The 25,586-nt window shown below is 32.6% G+C and overlaps 1 protein-coding gene across 1 annotated transcript in view; it reads right to left on the reverse strand.

Annotated features, from left to right (window-relative positions):
- Positions 1-25,586, reverse strand: part of LOC134707362 (receptor-type tyrosine-protein phosphatase epsilon-like) — a 72,764-nt gene that overhangs the window by 10,116 nt on the left and 37,062 nt on the right. The window contains exons 15-21 of the mRNA XM_063567068.1: positions 25,392-25,520; positions 23,003-23,148; positions 14,369-14,504; positions 13,326-13,475; positions 11,348-11,447; positions 9,129-9,202; positions 8,607-8,732 (exon numbers count right to left, since the gene is read on the reverse strand). Coding sequence (XP_063423138.1) covers positions 8,607-8,732; positions 9,129-9,202; positions 11,348-11,447; positions 13,326-13,475; positions 14,369-14,504; positions 23,003-23,148; positions 25,392-25,520 — 861 coding nt within the window. The remainder of the gene's footprint in view (positions 1-8,606; positions 8,733-9,128; positions 9,203-11,347; positions 11,448-13,325; positions 13,476-14,368; positions 14,505-23,002; positions 23,149-25,391; positions 25,521-25,586) is intronic.

The following is a 25,586-nucleotide window of genomic DNA, read 5'->3' on the forward strand; positions in this document are numbered from 1 at the left end:
ATCCCCATATTCAACTGCATTCCCCAAGGGCTGATTTCATACGGCATGGATAGATTACTAGAATAGTTTGATTGGTTTTAAGCTTTTATTTCGCACCAAACTGTATTTGTTACAAAATCATGAAAATCAGATATATTGTACTCATTCTTCATTTATCTGTACAAAACAAAACCTTACAAACGAGGCCTAGAGAACGAAGTCGACCAATACACAAATAACACTCATTTTTATAAACGATTGTTTATTACATGCTTGTTCAGGTGTTTATTTTATCTTGAATTTAAACAAAATACGCAAAAACTAATTTTTCCCGATGTCGATGTGTTCCGTATTTGTCCTCTCAATTGACAAATATATTTGACATTCTACTTAAAAATCGTCGTTTTTAGCGTCGTTAGTATACAACAAGGGATGCAGACATAATAATGACTTTTGTATGTATGAACAATATTCTTTAATTGTTATAAATTTCAATGATTTCTACTGGCGATCTAACGTAATATTGACAAAGCATTATGCATTGTATTTTTATAGACATCGAATAGAATTCCGGTCATAACTGAATATGATCTTCAAAGATACAATTTACCAAAAAGAAGTAACAAATACATTATTTTTTTTTTATATATCAAAGAGATTTTCGTTCATTATTAAAGGTTTGCTTTGAGAAATTTGCTATATTATTCAGGAATGCAGTAGAGCTTATTTGATTTTAAAACACGTACAAACTAATCTATACTACTTAAAATTGCAAAACGCAAGTTGAAATCGTACCATTGGCAAGTGATTTTTGCACACGACTTCTAGGCTGTCGTTCCTCCTCTAACAGTACACGGTTCTCTTGGATAGGGCCATTTTGCATTCAACCGTGTATATTATACAAATATAGCCTTTGTATGAGGTCGATACAAGGATATATTGACCTGAAAGAAGTATATTGACTGAGGACGAAGTCCGAGGTCGATATACTTCTTTGGGTCGATATATCCTGTATTGACCTCATACAAAGGCTATATTTGTTATATTATTAATTTCCGACCATATTTGTATCAAAATCGTCATTTAGGTCTGTTGGAATTTTATAAATATTACATCAATTTGTCTCCTTGACAAAAAAACATATTAGTTGTTATTTGATTTACTTTTTTTTTTATATCTTATGTATTTGAAGATTTTTTCCGTCAAATTATTGATCACAGATATGCTGTGTTTCAAAACGTTAAACAATATCATGAAATTCATTACATGACGTCACATAGTATATCGGTTTTTAGATATTCTAAAAATAACCGTGCGATATGCATTTTGCCGGTCAATATGCTTTTTGCTATACGCCGTTTTCTCTCTACCTTCGAAAATATAGTTTAACATGTGACTATGCCTAAACGAATCAAATGTGTTAAATAATACGAATTAATAATATTATAAAATATCTGTAATACGCAAAGTTTTAATGTTTTGATCGTGTAATTTCTTAATTTTTAAGGTTACTCAGGTTCGGTCTTAAGCGACAACAATTGGTATGAATACATTTCCGTATACGTAAAAAATGTATTAAAGAAACTTTCAATTAAACAGTTTTTTCGAGGATTTGTTAAGTTACAAATAAAAATCCTTTTTAGGTTTTTGAAATAGGCTTTTAATTTCCATTCTAAATTTTATATTAATGTAGAAAATATGTCATTTTTATATATAAAGTACAGGTTATTCTTAATACTGCTAATCCATAAATGAAATTGCATCAATCTCAAAGGTCTCTAAACGAAGATTGCCAAATCAAATCTATACCATATACACTGTTGGTATGCGGATGGTCTTAGCGTAAAGTTACGACCATCTGCATATGACAGACATATCTAGGGATATTTTTTTCTTTTCCGATTGCTGTGTAGTAAAAAGTTCATTTGAGCCAAACCACTTGTCTCATATACACTTATCGTGAGAGAGTTGATATTGAAACCAAATCTGATACATAAAATCATTCCAATTTTCGTAAAATAGTCATTTAAAAATTCGAGCATTATGGTCGTAACTTTAATGTGTGATAGTCGTAATGTCAACTTTCAGTATGTATACTAAAGAAATGTATCCTGATGAACCTACTTTAAATAAAGCTAATACGAACAATGACCACTGCCCTTTCCTCGATCTTGATATCTATATCACTAACTAAAATTTATGATAAAAGAGATGATTTTTTCATTTCCTATCGTTAATTATCCATTTTTAGATGGTGACGTTCCCTTGTCACCATCTTACGGTGTTTATATATCTCAACTTGTACGATTCGCTCGTGTATGTAACAATGTTTTAGATTTTAACGAGAGAAATTTATGTATTACTGAAAAATTATTACACCAGGGTTTTCGATATCACAAACTAGTCAAAACATTTACTAAATTTTATCATCGGTATAAGGACAGCATTCGTAAATATAACTCAACATGTAGACTTCTTATACGTTTAGGTATTTCACATCCATTTTTTTATGGAAATATTCTTTATAAAGCACAAAAATGTCAGTATTCACCGCAGGAACTAACAAAACCTTTAAATAGACTTATTAAGAAGGGATATAGTTACGATACTGTTGTCAGGTCATTAAAGATTGCATATTTTGGCGTTAATATTGATTCACTTATAGGGTCTTTGCATCGGAACTAAACACATTTATTCAAAAATCAGTTGTTGGCATGACACGGGTTATGTTCTTCCCATATATGTTATGATAGTATGACACTAAACCCCTAACGGGAAGGATTGTGCCTAATATTTATATGATGAAATCATAATCTTACAATCAGTTTAATTGAAGTCTGGAGCTGGCAAGTCAGTTAACTGCTAGTAGTCTGTTGTAATTTATGTATAATTGTCATTTTTTTTATTTTCTTTGGTTACATCTTATGACATCAGACTCGGACTTCTCTTGAAATGAATTTTAAATGCACGTATTGTTATGCGTTTACTTTTCTACATTGGCTAGAGGTAAAGGGGGAGGGTTAAGATCATGTTTAACCCCGCCGCATTTTGCGCCTGTCAGGGGCCTCTGGTCTTTGTTAGTCTTGTATTATTTTAATTCAGTTTCTTGTGTACAATTTGGAAATGAGTATGGCGTTCATTATCACTGAACTAGTATATATTTGTTTAGGGGTCAGCTGAAGGACACCTCCGGGTGCGGGAATTTCTTGTTACATTGAAGACCTGTTGGTGACCTTCTGCTGTTGTTTTTTCTATGGTCGGGTTGTTGTCTCTTTGATACATTCCACATTTCCATTTCCAAAACTCAGTTGTCATCTATGGTTTACGTTCATGATAAAGGTAAATCCACATGCGCTTCGGAGTCCTGGCGCCTGGTTTTCGAAAGTATATTATGACTAAGACATGTCTTATGATGGTCTTATGACATGTCATAGTCGTAAGCTATGTTTTCGAAAGTGTCCCAAGTAACGATATATCATAACGTTTGTCGTAAACTTAAGACACCCCGCGACATGACTTATGATGGCCTTGATATGATTATCAACTGAAATTTTAATTCCTTTCCTGTTTTCCTCGATACATAGGTGAATGAGTCTTAAAAAAACTTAATTGTATAAATTCAATTGTGAAACAAAACACAATACAGTACATTAACCCGGGGAAATGTTACCACGTAGAAACCCTTATATGTATGATATCCCGTAGGTATATAGTGAACTGATAAAAACAAATCATGTTGATGATTACAGTTTACTTGTCAAATGTTTTTTTCTGTAACTCATCAACCGACCATCGACAAATGTTACTTGATATTCCGTGAAATGATAACATGCAGAGCGTAAACAATTATTGTAAAAGCAGAGCAGCCTTAAAAGCTAATAGTTTTGTCAAGACCGATTCATAGCTTTACCGATGCAACGATAGTTTATATATTGAGTTGAAATGGCCTAGCGGTAGTCCGATCACTTCGAATGCTTAATCAAATTTCGTACATTTAGCTTTATTTGCAGAGCATTCATAAAGTATTTAAAACATAATTACAAATTATAATAGCTGTCTGAAGCTCAGATTCAAAACATTGAGAATAATCTCAAAATTGCATTTGTAAGCTATCTATTATTAATCTTCAACTCTATCAGGAGTTTCAAGAAAATGGGGGGGGGGGATTGAAGTCGAACTGTGAATATAAAAAAGATCGCGAGGCGGTATGCCAATCAAAAAACTCTCGACAAGAGACCAAATGACACAGAAATTAAGAACTATAGGTCCCCGTATGCATATGGCCTCCAACAATGAGCAAAAACCATACCTTAATTCTCTTCTATATTCATTATAAATTTTATAAAATTATAATAGTAAAACCTGTCTAAAACAGACTTTGTCATCACTGCGGCTCAAGTGATATCGGTGACGAATATCATTATATCATTACTTGTAAAGCGTTGGCTGAAGCAATAGAGAGACAGCCATTTTTACTAGAATATTGCTGTAAGTTTTATATCAAAAGAAACACTGTTATATTCTATACTTTTTTCATACAAAATTAATGGTTTATTAACTATGTGAAGAGTGCATTTCTTTGTCACCATAATTTTGTAAACGTTGTGAGGCGTTTGTTATCCTTTGCTAAACGCTATAAAAGAAAAAAAGACAAATACATCGTTTAATCAGTGTTTACTGACCCTGTTTGAACCTTCAATAATGCATGAACATGTTGTTGTCAAATAGACTCATCATAAAAGTAGAAACAAATACATCGTTAAATCAGATTGAAATTAGAAACAAATGTACAAAATGTAGCGTTGTTTCTAACAAACGATGAACGATAAACTGTAGTCGCATTTTTAGCGAGTGCATAGTTTTTCAAAATTTATGTAAACTTTGCAAAGGTATGTTAGAAACAAATGATAAAAGCATGTGCTCGCTTAGTCGTTTGCATCGTTTGTATTAGAAATGAATGCACTCTAAGAGTGCATTTCTTTTTTACATAAATTTTGTAAACGTTGTGTGGCGTTTGTAATCGTTGGCTAAACGTTACAAAAGTAGAAACAAATACATCGTTTAATCAGTGTTAACCGACCCTGTTTGTTTATCCTTTGCTAAACGCTATAAAAGAAAAAAAGACAAATACATCGTTTAATCAGTGTTTACTGACCCTGTTTGAACTTTCAATAATGCATGAACATGTTGTTGTCAAACCGACTTCTTACAAAAGAAGACACAGATACATCGTTTAATCAGATTGAAATTTGAAACAAATGTACACAATGTAGCGTTTGTACTAACAAAGGATGAACGATAAAATGTAGACGCATTTTTAGCGAGTGCATAGCTTGTCAACATTTATGTAAATTTTGCAAACATATGTTAGAAACAAATGATCAAAACAAGTGATCGCTTACCCGTTGCATCGTTTGTGTTAGAAATAAATGTAAGAGTGCAATTATTTCTAATCTAAATTTTGTAAATGTTGTGTGGTGTTTCATATCGTTGGCTAAACGCTACTAAAGTAGAAACAAATACATCGTGTAATCCGTGTTAACTGACCCTGTTTGAACTTTCAATAATGAAAGCACATGTTCATGATGTTGTTGATACACAGACTTATTACGCGGTTATAATTAAATGCGGTTCCTTCAACTAATACAGTAATAAATCTCAAGACTTTACACTGTTTGCTTTTACTATTTCTTATGTATCAACGTTTGTTGCCTATACATAAGATTATTACTAACGGTGTGTCGGGATTTTTTTGCTTGTACTGTTAAAGCATGCACGGGTTTCTTTTCAAATGTCTCCCAACTGTTGCCTTGATTTAGCAAGTTATTCTTTTATATTTGTGTTACGTTTATACGATATGATAGGCACTAGGGCGAATATTTAACTCCATTATTTGTCTTTTTGGAGATTGTTCCAATGTTTTCTTATAACTTTACTAAAATTCAAAGTTGAAGTTAAAAAAAAAAGGTAGCGATTGCATTACAAACGATGAACAACAAACTGTAGACGCATGTTTAGCGAATGCATAGTTTGTCAAAGTTTATGTTAACTTTGCAAACGTATGTTAGAAAGAAATGATCAAAACATGTGCGCGCGTAGCTGTTTGCATCGTTTGTGTTAGAAAGAAATGCTCCCTTATTTTTATGCTCTAGTTTTTTTCCACCCATGTGCATGTTCTCTATATAGGTATTTGTCATTGTAAATATATATTTTCTCTGTTACTATGAAATGCAGTTTTATGAGAACAAAGTTCATTCGTTCATTAAAGTATTTTTTTAAGAATATCTAAGTAAATATATGCACACAAATACAGGGAAAAAGTTACAACAACACAAAGTTAATTAATTAGGGTTGACAACTGCTGACAGGTAAGTGTTTGATTCCAAAGAACTTATTACAATATCCTGCACCACTTGGCCTGTCGTGCACTCAAACAGAGGTATGGCTTCCCTAACCAAAGCCCCCCTTATATATAAACAATAATTTTTAAACGTGATTTTTTTTTCATTTATCATGGATACCGGCTTCAGTCACCCGGATATCGACCAACTTATTTTAATCGCGTTATATGTACTGTTGGATGTTTATGGTGTGCCAAACTGATCGCCCACAGTGAGGCATGCAGCTATTACCTGTCCCTACAGTAACAGTATCAACACAAACACATCCATGCATTAGCTACGGATACAGTTCCGACAGTTACTTCACCAGGGGCAATGTTGTCCATTCCTTGCTTCATGTGAGTACAGCATATAATATATAATTGTAACTTATGTTTAATATGATATATCTGTAATTACTGGTATTTATAGATATGTGGTATGCATGCCAAAGATACAACTCTCAATCGAAGTCAGTGTCCTATAATTAAATTGGCATTTTTATTCTTTTCATGTATATGTTTTTTTATGTCGTTCATAAAAGGGTCAATAATCGTATAAACTATAGCAATATCATCATCAAAGGAGTAGGTCCGGTAAGGGCCGATTTTGGCTTCAAATTTCAGGTTCATCTGACGAAAGATTTTGAACACTTTTTAAACACTTAAGAGTCTAGTTTAGTTGATTCAATTAGTTTATGTGAAAGATTTTAACTGATTTAGTCATTAAAAACGCTCCGAGTCAAGCTTAAATATGAAAAACGTATGAAATATGCAAAAAAAATGTAATTTTTCAGATGTTTTTTGTCAAAAATGAAAGTGGCCGCATCCGTGTTCATCCTCAACCTTTATATATGTTATGTAGTATCATCAAATACAACTTACATTACAATATTAAGAATGAACACAAATGCGGCCACTTTCAATTGAAGCGGAAACCGTCTAAAATTTAACTAAAATGCTAAAATTGTGCAGATTTCAGTAATTTAGCATGACTTGATGATGCTTGTACCCGATATTTGTACATTGTAATGTCAAAAACAGCCCATATTCATGTAGCAGAAGCATTCTACTTTCCAATAAATAACTAATAGTTTACATTTTAACAATCTTGTAAAACTGCTATATTGTTGGGCCAAAAAGGGGTGTTACCGGACCTACTCCTTTTCGCTTGAGCTGTCCGGCTTCATTCATAAATCGGTATATTATAAGAATGAATTTAAATTGATTAGTTATGATTGATATAAGGCTGATGTAAAATAGTTTGACCTTTTTTTTTTTGCGTTTTTAATCATTTTTAAACTTTGCGGTGTCTCTAACATGTCTAGTTAGCGACAAAAAAAATGTTAGCGACAAGAAGCGTCATGAAGTGACAAGAAGCGTCATGAAGCGACAAGAAGAATAATTTAGCGACATGAAGCGTCAAGAAGACTATTTATTAAGCGACAAGAAAACTATTTTTTTTATCATTAAGATTACTTATTCCAAATAAATCTGTAAAACAAAACATAGATCTAATTGCTTTATTTATTTGTGATATTTCATTTTTTGTTACTTTATTATTTATTATGTATTACAGCAAGTATTACGTTTACCCTGTTGTATTATGAGATTAATTTTAGTTGTGTTTTAGAACAATGCTATATCAGAGGCACATAATACAATTGTATTATTGTATTATATGTCTCTGGCATTAATCATTAACTTTCAAATTGAAGGAATCCGGATTACATAAGTTTAAAAGGATTGGACCCATATTTGATAATACTGGGTTCAGCTTTGTATGGAATATTCAATCACAAATAGATCCATTTCAAATAAATGTGTATAGAGCAAAGATTAACAGATGAATTCATCCAACAATGGCACTGTTAAATCCTAAACTTATCGAGGGGGGAATATTACGGTCTTTTCAAAATCGACTTTGGCGTAGAAAAATATCTATTAAGACTCTCATTTGAAGATCGTTAAAATATTACTAAGCTGCAACCTAAAAATACCAACCGAAACAGGAAGATGGAATGGAATTACTAGAGATGAAATACAGTGTCATCTCTGCGCCTTGGTTATTGGAAATGAGTTTCACTTCTTATTTGAGTGCCAGTCTGATATTGTTAAAAATATCAGTAAATACATATTTCAGAATATTACAGCATTTATCAATGTGTAGAGACAAAGGGGTCTTTCTATAGATCACAATTACTTGTTACTCACTGATATCCGAAGTAATAGAACAAATTATTCTTACCTTATTTTCGGGATCTAACAAAACAATTATTCTGGAACTGTGATCATACATCATCGTCCAAAAATCAATTACAGTTTCCACAAGTGGACACTGTGTTACAAACATTTTACTATCAACTGAATAGCCCTGTAATAAAAATAGACGAAATATGCACTTAGGTAAAAAAGAAAATGTAAGCAATTTCATTTAATTTTAAGCATGAATAGTCTCAAATAATTGACACAGCGAGGTCATTCCAATATGATCAATAGTCTTTAATTATTTGACAGAAGACCATTTCCACTATTTGAATTGTTTCGAAAGACAATAACGTACAAACATACGAAACGATTTTCAATCTATGAGTGATTCATTAAAAAGTCTATTCACTAACAGGAGAGGATAATGTTCACACAGAAAAACCGATTAATCAAGTATCATTTTGGTTGTCAATAGCGATGCATGAGAACTCGATAGCGATTTGACATACTTGATTTTAATGTAATGATGGTGTACAATTGATACGATAATTAATAAACTCACTGGAATTATAACGGCATTGATATAGTCACTTCTGGTTCTACCATAAGACATTAAGTAAGGCCTATAATTGTCATCTGCAACAAATAAATTTGAATATAGCAATCTTTCATCATTCATTCACAGATTAAGTAAAAAGTCCCCTCATTTAAAAGGTGACATTTCCTTGATTTGATATTTGAAAGTCGTATCTCATAAATAAAAAAATATAAATAACGTGTATACACAGATTTTTAACATTCAATTTGTCAATTTTAAACAGATATGACTTACGCGGAAGTTGATTAAGTTTCGTGTTTTTCTTTTTTGCAGTAATGCTGCATGCAATTTTGACAGTCCACACTTCGACGCATGTAATTACCAATAATACATCAAACTGGACAGATTGACAATTTCAGATTTTTGTTGTATATTTAGTATATTTTGCTTTTAAATTAGATAAAACCTTATGTACTGCCTAATATACATGTAAAAAAAAAACCAACGTAGTGAAATGTTTCCTTTTAACGAACCATACCCGAACATTTCTTGATTTGAAAAAAAACTATCGTCATAAATTTCTTTAATACTGGTTTCTTTTTCTTTTTTTGATTATAACTAACCATTTCATTATGCATAATGACAATCTACATGTATGTTAGATATAAAAAGAGACTCTCAAGAGCATGAATCGCTCACCTGTTATTTTTTTTTTGCTTAAATCTTTCATCAATGATTATTTTTGTTTTTCAATATATATTAATTAGTTGCTTAAAAATGCCATTCAAATGATCCTTGTATTTGTCATATTTTCGCCAAAAGCAATTAAATGCATTTGATCCATATGTTCCAATTTAGCCATATTGTCTATGTTTCTTGACGTACAAGGACATAACATATAAAACTTATACTAAATTCATTTGAGAACATTTTTAAACTTGTGTAAAATTGTTCTATAAAGACAAGAAATCATTAAGGTGTCAATTGATAATTTTGTTGTAGATCTTTTTTGCTGTTTACAGTTTATCTTTATTAACTTCAATAATATTCAAGATATTACCAAAATCTGCATTATTTTCTTCAAATAAACAATTTAGCGGCAGATACACAATAATGGGTTGTTCGATTCATCTACAAAATTCAGGGCTGACTGATTTTGATTAACTCAACAATTTGAGCGCATGTCAGATTTTCTCTAAAAGCTTTTGTTTTTTGAGATATAAGCAAAAAACAGCATTTTTTTTATTTTATGTTTTATGTTTTATTTTTAGCCATGGCGGCCTGTGTGTCGATGAATTAAACTTTGGATACAATTTATAAACTAGATTCATAAAGGAACATTCTGTTAAAGTAAAGAAGTATTAGGCGCGATAGCTTCAGAGGACAAGATTTTTAAAAGTTGATGAACAAATTGAAGATTGTCTTTAAAGGGCAATAACTCCTAAAGAAGTCAATTAACAATTCTTGATATATAGCTTTTTGTAGATCTTACTTTGCTGAACATTATTACTGTTTACAGTTTATATCTATCTATAATGATATTCAAGATACTAACAAAAAGGCAATATTTCCTTAAAAATACCACTTTAGTGACAGTAACCCAACAATTGGTTGTTTGAATCGTCTGAAAAGTTTAGCACTGATAAATCTTGACCCATTGAACACGTTTACCGTTGTCAGATTTGCTCTAAAAGCTTTAGTTCTTGATTTATCAGCAAAAAACTGTATTTGACCACTATGTTCTATTTTTAGCCATGGCGGCCATGTTTGTAGATGAATCAAAACTCCGGATACAATTTATAAACAAGATACCCTAAGGCACATTGACTTAAAGTTTGAAAATATTTGGCACAGTAGTTTCAGAGACGAAGATTTTTGAAATAGTTTACAACGACAGACGACGGACGACGACGGACGACGTTGGACGCTAAGTGATGGCATAAGCTTGAATGGGGACCTTCGGGCCCATTGATCTAATATAATACTCTTAGTTTGTTTTTCAATCTATTTTATTACAATAATATGGTTTGTTGCATTTGTATATTTTGGTAGGAAATTCATTAATATATTAATGTTTTTATAAAAAGATATATAATAATAACTTTTTGAAAACGTTACATTCATTTTTATATGGCTTTTGACTAAAACAATATTTTCATCGTTACCAATATAGCTTTCAATTTACAATAACACACTCTTCATGAAACTATCTGAAAATGTGTACAAGTACCAAAACTACTTACGTGCAAGCACACCAATTGAAGAGTTCTTTGTTTTGTTTTTTTTACAATTTGCAGCAGTAAAATTATCAGCAGAATATGATGGTCTCAGCGTTCTCAATCTCTAACGTGTTAAAATAAGAAGAATCAAATAAGAAGAAGCAGTTACGCAATATATAGACAGATAAATTTCGTATTAAACTACAAAAGGTAGAAAAAGTAAATACTTGAATTTCATAACGATAAAAATATTCATTAAAAAATATAACATATTTTGTGTATTCCAAATTAACACAAAAAACGTCCAACAGATCTTATCTAAGTACATACACAGTTACAATGATACTACAGATACACATTTATCTAATAGGCATAGACGATGTATTAGTATGAAAATATCATCTGACATTTAATGCAAATTGCCACTCTATGCTTAAAATATTCGTTAATTTGCATGTAAGCCAAGTTGTTGGTGCATGTGTATATCATGTTTTTCTTATGCATTTTTTTTAGTGAACATGTTAGCATAAAATTGAGAATGGAAATGGGGAATGTGTCAAAGAGACAACAACCCGACCAAAATAAAAAAACACAACAGCAGAAGGTCACCAACAGGTCTTCAATGTAGCGAGAAATTCCCGCACCCGGAGGCGTCCTTCAGCTGGCCCCTAAACAAATATATACTAGTTCAGTGATAATGAACGCCATACTAATTTCCAAATTGTACACAAGAAACTAAAATTTAAATAATACAAGACTAACAAAGGCCAGAGGCTCCTGACTTGGGACAGGCGCAAAAATGCGGCGGGGTTAAACATGTTTGTGAGATCTCAACCCTCCCCCTATACCTCTAACCAGTGTAGAAAAGTAAAAGCATAACAATACGCACATTAAAATTCAGTTCAAGAGAAGTCCGAGTCTGATGTCAGAAGATGTAACCAAAGAAAATAAACAAAATGACAATAATACATAAATAACAACAGACTACTAGCAGTTAACTGACGTGCCAGCTCAAGACTTCAATTAAACTGACTGAAAGATTATGATTTCATCATATGAACATCAGGCACAATCCTTCCCGTAAGGGGTTTAGTATCATACCATCATAACATATATGAGAAGAACATAACCCGTGTCATGCCAACAACTGTTTTTAGAATAAATGTGTTTAGTTCCGACGCAAAGACCTTATCAGTGACTCAATATTAACGCCAAAATATGCAATCTGTAATGACTTGACAACAGTATCGTAATTATATCCCTTCTTAATAAGTCTATTCAAAGGTTTTGTAAGTTTATGAGGTGAATACTGACACCTTTGTGCTTTATAAAGAATATTTCCATAAAAAATTGGATGTGAAATACCTGAACGTATAAAAAGTCTGCATGTTGAGCTATATTTACGAATGATGTCTTTATACCGATGATAAAATTTAGTAAATGTTTTGACTAGTTTGTGATATCGAAAACCCTGGTGTAATAATTTTTCAGTAATACATAAATTTCTCTCGTTAAAATCTAAAACATTGTTACATACACGAGCGAATCGTACAAGTTGAGATATATAAACACCGTAAGATGGTGACAAGGGAACGTCACCATCTAAAAACGGATAATTAACGATAGGAAATGAAAAATCATCCCTTTTATCATAAATTTTAGTATTCAGCTTTCCGTTAGTGATATAGATATCAAGATCGAGGAAAGGGCAGTGGTCATTGTTAGTATTAGCTTTATTTAAAGTGAGTTCACCAGGATAAATTTCATTAATATACATACTGAAGTCGTCATTATTGAGAGCCAAAATATCATCCAAATATCTAAAAGTATTATTAAATTTGTTTATCAGATGTTGTTTTGATGGGTATTTGCTTATTTTTGTCATAAATTGTAACTCGTAACAATACAAAAAGAGGTCCGCAATAAGTGGTGCACAGTTGGTCCCCATTGGAATTCCGATAATCTGACGATGCTTGTTGTAAAGAACACATATTTAGGATACCTGAAACTCTTCACTGTACATTGTTTGATTTTTTGGTAAAGTCTTGTTATCTTGCTTTAGTAAATATCCACTGAAATTATCCTTTTGAATTGACGTATCTGGAACTGTTAATAACTCCAGCAGTGCTTCAAACACTATCTCATATTGTTCCTGCAAATGTAACATGACTTTTTTAAAGGACGAAACGTCTTGTCACGAAATGTGGGTCCCCTAAAATTGTGTGATGACGATGTTTAAATCTTACTGATAATTGACTTTTCTTATTATATATTTCTTGTACAACTATGTTTAAACATTTTTAACTCTATAACCTTTTATTATTCTTGCCTATGTTTTTACATTCGCAACACCTGTTCATTGTGCACTTCAAATGACGTACAATGACGTCATTACCATTTTGGTGGTCATCAGTTCCGGTTTTGGTAATATAGGTATTTTCTCTAATGGTAAATGTAAACCATAACGGTAAATGGTTTACCTAAATATAAACACGGGGCGCAGAATAAGGATAAGATTGCAGTACGACTTTACCCTGGGCAAGTAACACACGCGTATTCCAAGCTATTTTAATATACACGTACAGATACCATTTACCAGACCAAGAGGTAACCAAACAGCCAACACTGTTACAATGTCCGAGGAGACTACTTCCGTATTATGTTGGTTTGCAATTTTAATTACAAGTTGCATTTAGAGAATAAGTGTGAAAAACATTTTGTTGTACACTAAGGCCTGACCGCTCGGTTTTTGTTACAATATTAGCAATCCGTTTTTTAAATCAAGTCTACAAGCTAGAGTTATGAAATAGGCATAAATGATGTATAAACTATTTAAATATCATCTGACGTTTACTGCAAACAGCCACTCAATGCTTTAAAACCAAATTTCTTTTACAGTTTCAAAAATGGAAATAAAAACTACTTACACGTATGTTTTGGTCTTATGAAAATAATGTGTGTGTCTTACGCATCTATATCATTTTCCAATTCTGGCCTCAAATACCAACACTTTTATTTTAAATGTTTGTTCAAAATCATACATACATGTGTTTGAATCATGTTCATGCGGTCTTTCCTCATCATAAGAACATACTCCATAATATCAACGAACCCAACTTTTCTGCTATTTTTATAAATTGCATCCACAGCTATGAATGTGCCTGTCCTACCAACTCCAGCGCTAAAATATACATGACACATATATATATATATATATAATTGAGTACAGAAATCTATCATACAGGTGAAAGGATTGATACCATTTTAGGCTCTGAGATTTCAAAAGGAAACCTTCAAAACTATGTTTATTATTTGATACATGAACAGGTTGGTACACTTTGGACGCTCAAGTGCAATATGTCACTTGTGATGGCAATATTTATGAAGTCGACATTATATTGGTGATTTCGAATCTGTTCAAAGTTTAGATTTTTCTGCCCTGTATACCACATTTCATCACATTCTTATTAAGAAAAAAATTCACCCACCTAATTAAATGGACATTTAAAATGTCAGAATGTGAATATATATGTTCAAACTCTTTTAGGTCATTTTTTAGTAGCAATAAACAAAAAAAAGTATGTCAATTGGACATGCTTTGATACTATATATGCCCTTGAATTTTTACTAGATAACATTTTTGTTCGCTTTGGAGATTCCGTATATCGTCAGGTTATCGGAATTTCAATGGGACTAACTGTGCCGCACTTATTGCGGATCTGTTTTTGTATTGCTATGAGTTACAATTTATGACAAAAATCAGCAAAGACCCATCGAAACAACATCTGATAAACAAATTTAATAATACTTTTAGATATTTGGATGACATTTTGGCTCTCAATAATGACGACTTCAGTATGTATACTAAAGAAATTTATCCTGTTGAACTTACTTTAAATAAAGCTAATACTAACAATGACCACTGCCCTTTCCTCGATCTTGATATCTATATCACTAACGGAAAGCGTAATACTAAAATTTTTGATAAAAGAGATGATTTTTCATTTCCTATCGTTAATTATCCATTTTTAGGACATCATTCGTAAATATAGCTCAACATGTAGACTTCTTATACGTTTTGGTATTTCACATCCAAATTTTTATGGAAATATTCTTTATAAAGCACAAAAATGTCAATATTCACCGCAGAAACTATCAAAACCTTTAAATAGACTTATTAAGAAGGGGTATAGTTACGATACTGTTGTCAGGTCATTAAAGATTGCAAATTTTGGCGTTAATATTGATTCACTTATAGGGTCTTTGCATCGGAACTAAACACATTTATTCAAAAACCAGTTGTTGGCATGACACGGGTTATGTTCTTCTCATATATGTTATGATGGTATGATACTAAACCCATAACGGAAAGGATTGTGCCTGATATTCATATGATGAAATCATAATCTTTCAATCAGTTTAATTGAAGTCTGGAGCTGGCATGTCAGTTAGAGGTATAGGGGGAGGGTTGAAATCTCATAAGCATGTTTAACCCCGCTGCATGGTTGCGCCTGTCCCAAGTCAGGAGCCTCTGATCTTTGTTAGTCTTGTATTATTTTAATTTCAGTTTCTTGTGTACAATTTGGAAATTAGTATGGCGTTTATTATCACTTAACTAGTATATATGTGTTTAGGGGCCAGCTGAAGGACGCCTCCGGGTGCGTGAATTTCTCGTTACATTGAAGACCTGTTGGTGACCTTCGGCTGGTTTTTTTTCTATGGTCGGGTTGTTGTCTCTTTGATACAATCCTCTTTTCCATTCTCAATTTTATTAGTTTCTCAATAATTTAATTCTGTTAAAAATACTAGCATGACAAATCACGATATCACATAACAACTTTGGAAGTCGCATGCATTTCAAAACAAATAATGTAAGAAATGAGAAATCGACAATTATTGGATTGAACTCATTACGTTTTTCATAGATTTTAGTTTGAATTCGGAAAGATAGTTATATTTGAAGCCGACCTCCTACTTTAGTAATGTCGTTAATATACAGTTCAATGGGATATATGATATGAAAACACTCATTGCTATGTGGGTACTATTTTACTCGCTAGGTCTGAAAGAAAGTCATGAACGTTCTTAAAGGGAAATCACACTATTATTCATACGCATCACTCTCGACGCCGCTATAGTGTCGTGGCCGTATTATGACCTCGCCGTTTTCGATTCCGTCGCAGTGGTTGCTAATTTCTAAAATGGCGGCCCGCTCGAAGGGACGGTTCACTAAAGCAGAAGAAAGTAAACCACGGTTTGATTTAAGTGTAACAATAAAAATGTTACTTGAAATGGACACAATCACAATGTATGGCAACAAAAATAGCCAATAGTGGTCTTGATATGGGCTTGATATGAATTACCGTCCGCTCAACTTATTTTTGTATATAAAAAAAAACCTTTAAGTTTACTGTAAAGTTTATATGATTTCAAATAAAATATTTATTGATCTCGCAGATTTCTTAATTGTATGAACAAATATTGTAAAACAGAAGATATATTTAAAAAACTTTTTGTCGATCAGTTCAATATAATCAACACCTAAATTGGTGAATATAAAATCCGTCCGGTCAATTTTTTTTTTAGAAAAAAAAATTTGTTTTACTATAGAATTTAAATTTTCATATAAGATAACTTTTAATCTCGCAGATTTCTTAGTGGTATGAAAAAATATTGTAAATCAAAAGAGGTATTAACACTTTTTGTCGATCAGTTTAGTATACGTAAAGCGTACATAGAGTGAAATCCGTCCGGTCAATTTTGTTTCGCTCAAAAATATTTTTTAAACTATTTTTGTTAGATTTCCATAAGAAATAGTCTTGTATCTCTATAAGGTATTCAAATATTAAAATAATCTAGCAAATAACAAGAAAGTTCCGGTCAATATCCTGTCACAATCCGGACAATCGTCCTGTCATTAGTGTAACCAAGCTGTTGGCAGCGTATCGTCGCGATGCGGTATGTGGGATTCAGCGTATATTTTCCGTAAAAAAAACCAATATATTATTATCAAGAGAAACAGCATGTAAGCGTATAGCTTCCAGAACTTGTAGTTTTCTGTCCAGCATAGGGACGTTAATAAGAACAAGGAGATTCTGTCGACTGTAAATTTTCTCTGATCACATGAAACGTCATTACTATAAAGTCTTCTATACTACATGTATAAACAATTCATCAAAACTTAATTTCACATTTGTATTTATCCGGCTCAGCCTGTCGGGTTATACAAATCAGGTTCAAAATTCATAAGTCAATATGTTCTAGTTCTGAATATGTATTTAACTTGCCACTGGCCGTTAATGTGTGACGTGTTTGAAATATTATTTATTTCACATGTGACGGCGGAAATTATCCAAGTGTCATCAATCTTTATATATTTATTAATAGTATCGGAAGCACATGTCTGTGTCTGTTTATGTTCAACACGTGTTGATGAGTACATGGTTGCATACCTGGTTTAATGTTATTGTATGATTTGATTGGCTATTGTATGTCGCAATGCAGGTATCCTACCCGTTTGTACGAGGGTAGGATCGTGATTCTCACGCAGAATCTTATTATAAATATAAAATATTTGTATAACCAGTTATTCGACGTTCTGCCTTTACAGAGTAGCATACCTTCCGTTTCGTTATACTCACATCCCCCAACCACCCCAACCATTTGATGGTATTGAGTTAGACAGTTTAATGATGTGACGAGATAAATTGTAATAATAATGTATTTATTGTGTTTTGTAGATTGTTGTTGATTTTTATTTTTAGTGGGATGGAGTCCCGATACGGACTTTGTTGTATTGAGGAAACTTGTGTGATTTTCTTGGATGAGTTATTAGATGCATATGGACGTTTGAATATTGAAATATGAATATACGAAATGGTTTTGATGTTTGCAGAAAAAATAAAGTATTAAAGTGTGCTACTCACAAGGAGAGCTAATTCCTATAGTATACATGTGTTGAGTTTTATTGACTAAATAATTTATGTTCGGTTAAGCTTGGCGAATTAGAACATAACCTAAAATATTCCTTTGGTGTCTTACGTCTCTCTTTACCTCTATTTTATTTTTATCTTTTGGGGAGGTGTAGCACAAGTACATGAACACGAGTGATTTGTAGAGTAATCATACATTTGTTGAAATATCAAACGTTATTTAAGAATAACGCCATTTTAAAATCACTGTAAGAAGCATCGGTTGCTTGCTGACGAAATCAATGAAAATTTAGCACCGTATTATAAAATAAATCATACTCAATATTTCTTTAATGCTTTGTAAAGGCTTACATAATTTAAGCACCCAAAAAAATATACGTTTTTGTATTTCTTCAAACTGTAGCTACATGCAGCAAACTGTACGACCAGCAGATCAAAACATACGACCGCTAGACGTCATAGCAATATGGGAATATCAAACACTATGCCTAGTTATTTTGGTCCTATTGATGACCACAACAACAAAAGTTCCACACTGTATATTTGGCTTTACAAGTCGCCGACAATTGAAATATTTAACACACAAATACATGTATTTATGTAGAGTAACATATCTTTCAGAATGCTAAACTGTAACCATCACACCAGGGTCTGTCTTGTGAAAGAATATTCAATTCATATAAAAAAAATGTTTTTGTGCTGAATTTCGTGTAATATTTGCCACTGAAATATTTGCAAAAATTAAGAAAAAGACGGGAAAAAACAAAACAAAAACTAGTAGTTCAGATGTAGGTGCGTGTTCAGATCTCTCAATGTGATCACTTGCCTTTCACAAAACAGTGACATATAGAGATTGTCGGAATCCGATCAGGACTGAAAAGGACAACAATTGTTGTGGAGCCTTCGATTTTAGTCGAAACGGGAGACATAGCGATCCGACATTCTGTCGGCGTCGGCGTCCACAAATATTCACTCTGTGGTTACAATTTTTGAAATTTTTAATAACTTTCTGAACTATTCTGGATTTCTAACAAACTTGGACAGAAGCTTATTTATGAGCATAAGATAGTTTTCAGAAGTAAATTTTGAAAAAAGAATATCCATTTTTCCGTATTTTACTTATAAATAGACTTAGGTTTTCTGCCAGGAAACAATACATTGACTTTGTGGTTAACGTTTTTTTTTAAATTTTAATAACTCTCTTATACTATTCTAGATTTGTACCAAATTTGGACTGAAACTCGTTTATGATTACAAGCTAGTATCTAGAAGGAAATTTTGTTCAAATTTTGTACCTGTTTATCCGTATTTTACTCATAAATTACCTTAGTTTTTCTTCCAGTTAATATTACATACAGTGTACAGTTAAAGTTTTTAAAACATTTCTTAGATTCATAAACTATCCTTATTTTTTACCAATTTTGGACAGAAGCTTCTTACAATGAAAAGATAGTATCGAGCGGAATATTCTTATTGATTTCCCCCTCATTTTTGTTGAGGGATTAACAGCAAAAGAAGGCGAGACACTGGGTTCTGCGGAACCCTTACGATTTTTTTTAATACAAAGGCAGCTGATTTTCTCTTGATACCATATTTCTTTAAAAATAATGACCAACATGATATATCAGAGTGCTGAAAATGGCACACACAATTAATCAGTTATTTTCAAATTACCTATTATTAATCCGTATTGGGAAACAAAAGTATATATTGAAACATAAATGTGATAAAAGAATATACATTCAAAGAAACAGAGGTCCTCCAACAGAAAATAGAAACTGCAATCCTTCTCTTAATTTCATTGGATATACAATAATACAATACTAATTTATTAGCATCTCAACATCGGATCTCAAAATTTTAACTCTTACCAAAATTTCTCATACTATCTCACAGTAATACTATAACTTGGAAGTTCTAAGCGGAACTCGAGCTTTATCTAGAACTCTTACTCCAGTTAATATGTGAACTGAAATGATACTCGAACTTATAATAAACTCAAAATCTAACTGGAACTCGAACTCATTAAAATGTCTACAAATGTTATGAACACTTCACATGTCATCTGATAAAAAAACTATAGTTAGGTAAAATATATCAACTTTTCCACAGAAACACGGAAAGATGTAACAGAACAAGAAAAAAACCTAGTTCCGTTTATTATAAGTTTAAAGATTTATTTATTACATATCAACTGGGAACCTTATATGTTCCTGATATCAATATAACGATGTGTCTTTCATTGTATTTCTCATAACGTACCAAGGTTGCGCGAATAATCGAACGGAAATATCACATATAAGTAATACCAATCTAATTAAAAACCGATCTCTCATCGCTCCTGTTTCTGATATGTCGCGTGTCACGCGATGAGAGATCGGTTTTTAATTAGATTGAAGTAATACATAAAGCTTTCATACCCAGGCGATGAACACTGAACATATTATGTACAATGAACACGAAACGATATATGAAAAATGGGTGCGGGATGATCGAACTCAGACAAAAAATGGGTTCCACAGTTCGAATAACTGACTTATGAATCGTTGTGTAATTACGGAAATGTTAACCATTTTTTAATTCCTTACGAAAATAGTTTTTATTAACGTTTTGAGTTTATAGCATTTAAACACGGCATTTCAGGTTCGTGAAATTATTCTGTCTGCAGTCTAAAAGGAACGTGTTACTTTTTAGCACGGATACCTTCTGTTTTCTGAGATAGAAGATTCTTTACCTGGAAGCCGAAACTTATTTGCATAATACGGCATCATCGGAGACAAACATTCGTTTTTCCCATACAACAAATGCAATTAAGAAATACTAAAGATGACTTCAACTTTGACAATTACTTTACAATAAAATGTTACTGCATCTATATTTAACGATTCGATAGATTGATAAAAATATTAATGAATAATCAAAATACCCCCCAAAAAAGTTCAATGATGACATACTTATTATAATTTAATTCAGCCCAAGCGTTGCAAGAAATGCTGTTATACCAGCAACGTCGTTCTATAACGTTAACAGAAAAGTTTATAGTTCCCTCAAAATTCGACGATAAGATTATTTCCGTTTTAACGGATTTAAAACGTCGGTGACCCCCCTTTTTTATTTATGCTTTTAAAATCTCCCCTGAAGCTGTAACTTATGCATAAGTTTGACAGGAAAAACATTAGTAGATTTTTATTATTTCAAGAAAAATCTATTATAAATAGCAATTAAAAATGGCGGGAAATGTCCAAAGACCTCCAAAAATAAGGAAACAGAGACAATCAAATACGTTTAAGGTACAAATAAAATTTGACTGTATTTGATATTCCAGTTTCAAATCGTTTTTCAATAATTTTGCCATTTGAAAGCAATTTAGATGGCTATTTCTATATTTTGGTATAACGCGATTCTTTAAGTTTTGATGACGTCATATCTCGAAAACAACATCGGTGAACCCAAAAAATGTTCCTGCCTAAAATATCGTAATAAGTATGATCTGTATACATGCAAACTTTCAATGAATTATTATTAGTAGTATAAATAGTGTGATTTCCCTTTAAGGAAATAATATCGCAGTCACACTAGACTACGATCGTACTACGATCTAAAAACAAATGCAAATGTTGACGATCGTATATATCCCTGTAAGAAATTGGTACGATCGTGTTGAGGTCTTTATGATCGTGACGAGCTTGGCCAACTTTGACCATGTCGCTGTACCATCGTAGCAAGAGCACGATATTAGACGAAGAGACTGCGCTACGATCTCATAGCGACGTTGCTACGACCTCATGTTGACCATCACGTGTTCACTGCGACCCAACAACGCTTCTACTACGACTATACTACGTTAATACCAATCTGTTCAAAGTACGATTCTAGCACGCTCATGCCGTCCTCATCACGCTCTCCTTACGACTTGACTACGTTCATACTACGACCATTTTGAGTTCTAGTCATTTTCATTGTAATTGTCATATAACATATATAAAAACTCTGGTTTAGTTTGAAACATTAGTTTTAATTGAACCATGGAAACACAAAAGCATGTACATGTAATAATGCTTCTACAATCATTAACACAGATTCAGGTTGGATTGATCGGTTCGACATCTCTACTGGGTCAGAATTCGTATCAGAGGTCCATCTTTCTCAACTCCTTCCCTACCACCACGCCCACGAGTTCTGGAAGATTTTAATGGCATGACTGTGTTGTCTCCGAGAAATCTTTATATTAGTGAGAAATGGATGGAATAGAACAGCACTTATATGGAACGCGATATTGGCGTTATTGCTGCGAGTAGCGTAGTAAGATCGAGTTATGAACGTGATATGATCGTAGTATTATCGTGATATAATCACAAAAAAAGCCTGGTAAGATCGTGTTGCAATCGGATATGGTCATAGTGATAATGTGATGAGCGTAGTAAAATCGTGATTATCGTGGTGAGGTCGCAGAAAAAGCGTGATAGGAACGTGGAATATTCGTAGCGGGATCTTCGTAGAGGCGTAATGAGGATGTGATAATATCGTGAAAACAACGAAACTTTACATTTTCACGCCGCTCATTCCGCGACCTCACCAAGAGCTGAACTAATCCAGCGAACACATATACATTTATATCTGAATTAAGATATTAGATGTATTATCATGTATGACAAAGAGGATAGGATGACATATGTACCCAAAGGAAGATCAGTTTTTCATGCGAACTTTCAAATGTTGGTTTTATGGCCTAAGCATATGTATGTACCTGCAGTGGACCAGCATTGGACCAATCACATCACATTTTTCGGCTTTTACTTTTCTGTAAAATGATACCAGTTTGACGCTATCTGGAACGCCATGATCCGGCCATTCAGTGAAATGAAAATGATGAACTATCCGTTCTTGCTTGTTCTGTAATTAGAAGAAATTACCTTCGCCTAACATTAAATTATAGCTTAGTGTATGTTTGGACTAAAAGTACAACGTTTGCATTTCACTTACTTTTAACTGTGTTTAATTCTATCGTGCATTTGTAGAGGAACAAAACAATACATAAGAGTTTACTATCTCTTGCAGCATTTGAATTCCTCGTGATTTGGTACATGTAAAAACACTTTATTTTTCTTAAATTTATCTGAAAATTTGTATAGTTCCTTGTACATGTTGTATCATACGCATGTTATTGAGTTCAAGGTTAAACTTCTATGCGATATGCTTTTTAAACTTTGCTTGTAAAAAATATATAGAACAAGAAACAATTACTGACATATGTATGTGTAATGCACAGTGTAACTAAGTTACAACTTACGCCTTACAGTACCATCATTGTCATGAAAATTGTTTGGACTAGTGTTGTGAAAATAATTGTATAATGTTCAAAATGTTTGTTTGTTACGTAAGTGCGTCACTGTTTGTGATGTCCAGTGGTGTCTGTCGTTGCTGTTAGATTTTCGTTCTGCGGTTTGATGTGAACAACATTTTATTATGAATATTTTATGTATATTTTATATCGGATATGTTCCTTACGTCGTAACTACAATCCCCTTCCCTTTCCTGAATGTGACCTACCGAATTAGACTATTTACCGGATTTGTTATCACATAAGCAACACGACGGGTGCCGCATGTGGAGCAGGATCTGCTTACCCTTCCGGAGCACCTGTGATCACCCCTAGTTTTTTGGTGGGGTTCGTGTTGTTTATTCTTTAGTTTTCTATATTGTGTCGTGTGTGCTGTTGTTTGTTTGTCTTTTTTTTCATTTTTAGCCATGGCGTTGTGAGTTTGTTTTTAGATTTATGAGTTTGACTGTCCCTTTGGTATCTTTCGTCCCTCTCTTATAAACACATTCAGAATTAGGATTCAGAAACAAGTATAAAGTGCTTATATTAATTTGTTCTAAGGTTTGCATGTTTTGTCGACTATTATATTTTTTGTTTATGCGTTTCTCAGTGACGAGTCTTATTGCGTGTGTTTGTGCTATATTTCTGTCAGTAGTGTTTTCATTTTAGCAATATTTTTTGAAATTGTCATAACCGCGGGAGGTTTGGCTAGACACAGAGAAAGTTTCAAATCACAATTTCTTTCTTAAACTAACCTATTTCAAGTCAGACATAAGGCGTTTCTTATCAAAAAGTTCGTTTCAATGTATGGTGGCGTTTGTTTTTTTTGCACTTCAATGTTCCTGTTGTTTCTTTGATTCCCTCTTTTAGTTAATGTGTTTTACTCGGAATTATAGTCACCGTCAGGTTAGATTGGCACAATGTTTTTGGTTGAAAATTTTTAAACTAAAAACCGCATTCATTGAAGATGATGTTTTTCATTTAGCGGAATAAAATATCATTCCAAAAATCAGCTACTGTTCTACCTTTTATTGTGTTTGTACTGTATAATCCTGACCTTCACCTAATGCAAGATTGTTTTGCATGGTAGAATTCGACATTGTTATTTCCAGAAGTGTTGCTGTGGGGTTCCACGTGCTGTCTGTTTTATCGTGTCTCTCGGAGCTTTTCATCATCTTTATACAAAAAGCGCGGGAAACTGTATCATCAAGGACAATGATATTACCAGAGAGTAACGAATAGTATGTAAATAAGGATCCTCATAGAAACCAAGATGGCTGTTTTACAATGTAATAAATCTTTAAAATGTGAAGGTCAGGATTATACAGTGCAAACACAATAAAAGGTAGGACAGTAGTGGATATTTGGAATGGATATTTCCTGCTAATTGAAAAACATCATCCCGAGTGAACGCGGCTGATATTTAACAAAATTTGGACAAAAAACATTGTGCCAAATTTACGTGACGTTGACTATAGTTTGTTACCTGGATTTGCTCTCTCAAAATCGATTTGTGACTTATGACAACGGCCGGTATACTACTGCTGCCTTTTTTGAAGCCAAGTGAATAATAAAAGTGTAAACAGTATATTAGTGCAACGATGAATTCTTATAGGAATTCTTCTTAAATTGTTTTTTTTGTGGGTTATATTTACATTCTTCTTTGAAAAATCTCATAACATGTATAAAGTTACTACGTCAATATTATGTTTTCTATACATATGGTGTTCTGGTGTAGAAGATAGAAATGCGTCAAATGTACTGCATTAGTTTTACCAATGACTGATGTAAATTGAAATTATTGAATTAAAATTACCTTTTTATTATTAACAATAATTGATCTGTACACAAAAACGGTATAACACTTCTCCTTTGTCATTGTAAGTCTAAAGTTGTCTACCACGGTTGCTCTATCGACAGACTCAGGCCAGTATTGTTCACATTTCTGAAATACAAAATTTCAAAAGTGCGTGTGATATAAAAATGATGTATTTAGATATAACATTATGTT

This window comes from Mytilus trossulus, chromosome 1 (genome assembly GCF_036588685.1).
Source record: "Mytilus trossulus isolate FHL-02 chromosome 1, PNRI_Mtr1.1.1.hap1, whole genome shotgun sequence".
Lineage (NCBI taxonomy): Eukaryota > Metazoa > Mollusca > Bivalvia > Mytilida > Mytilidae > Mytilus > Mytilus trossulus.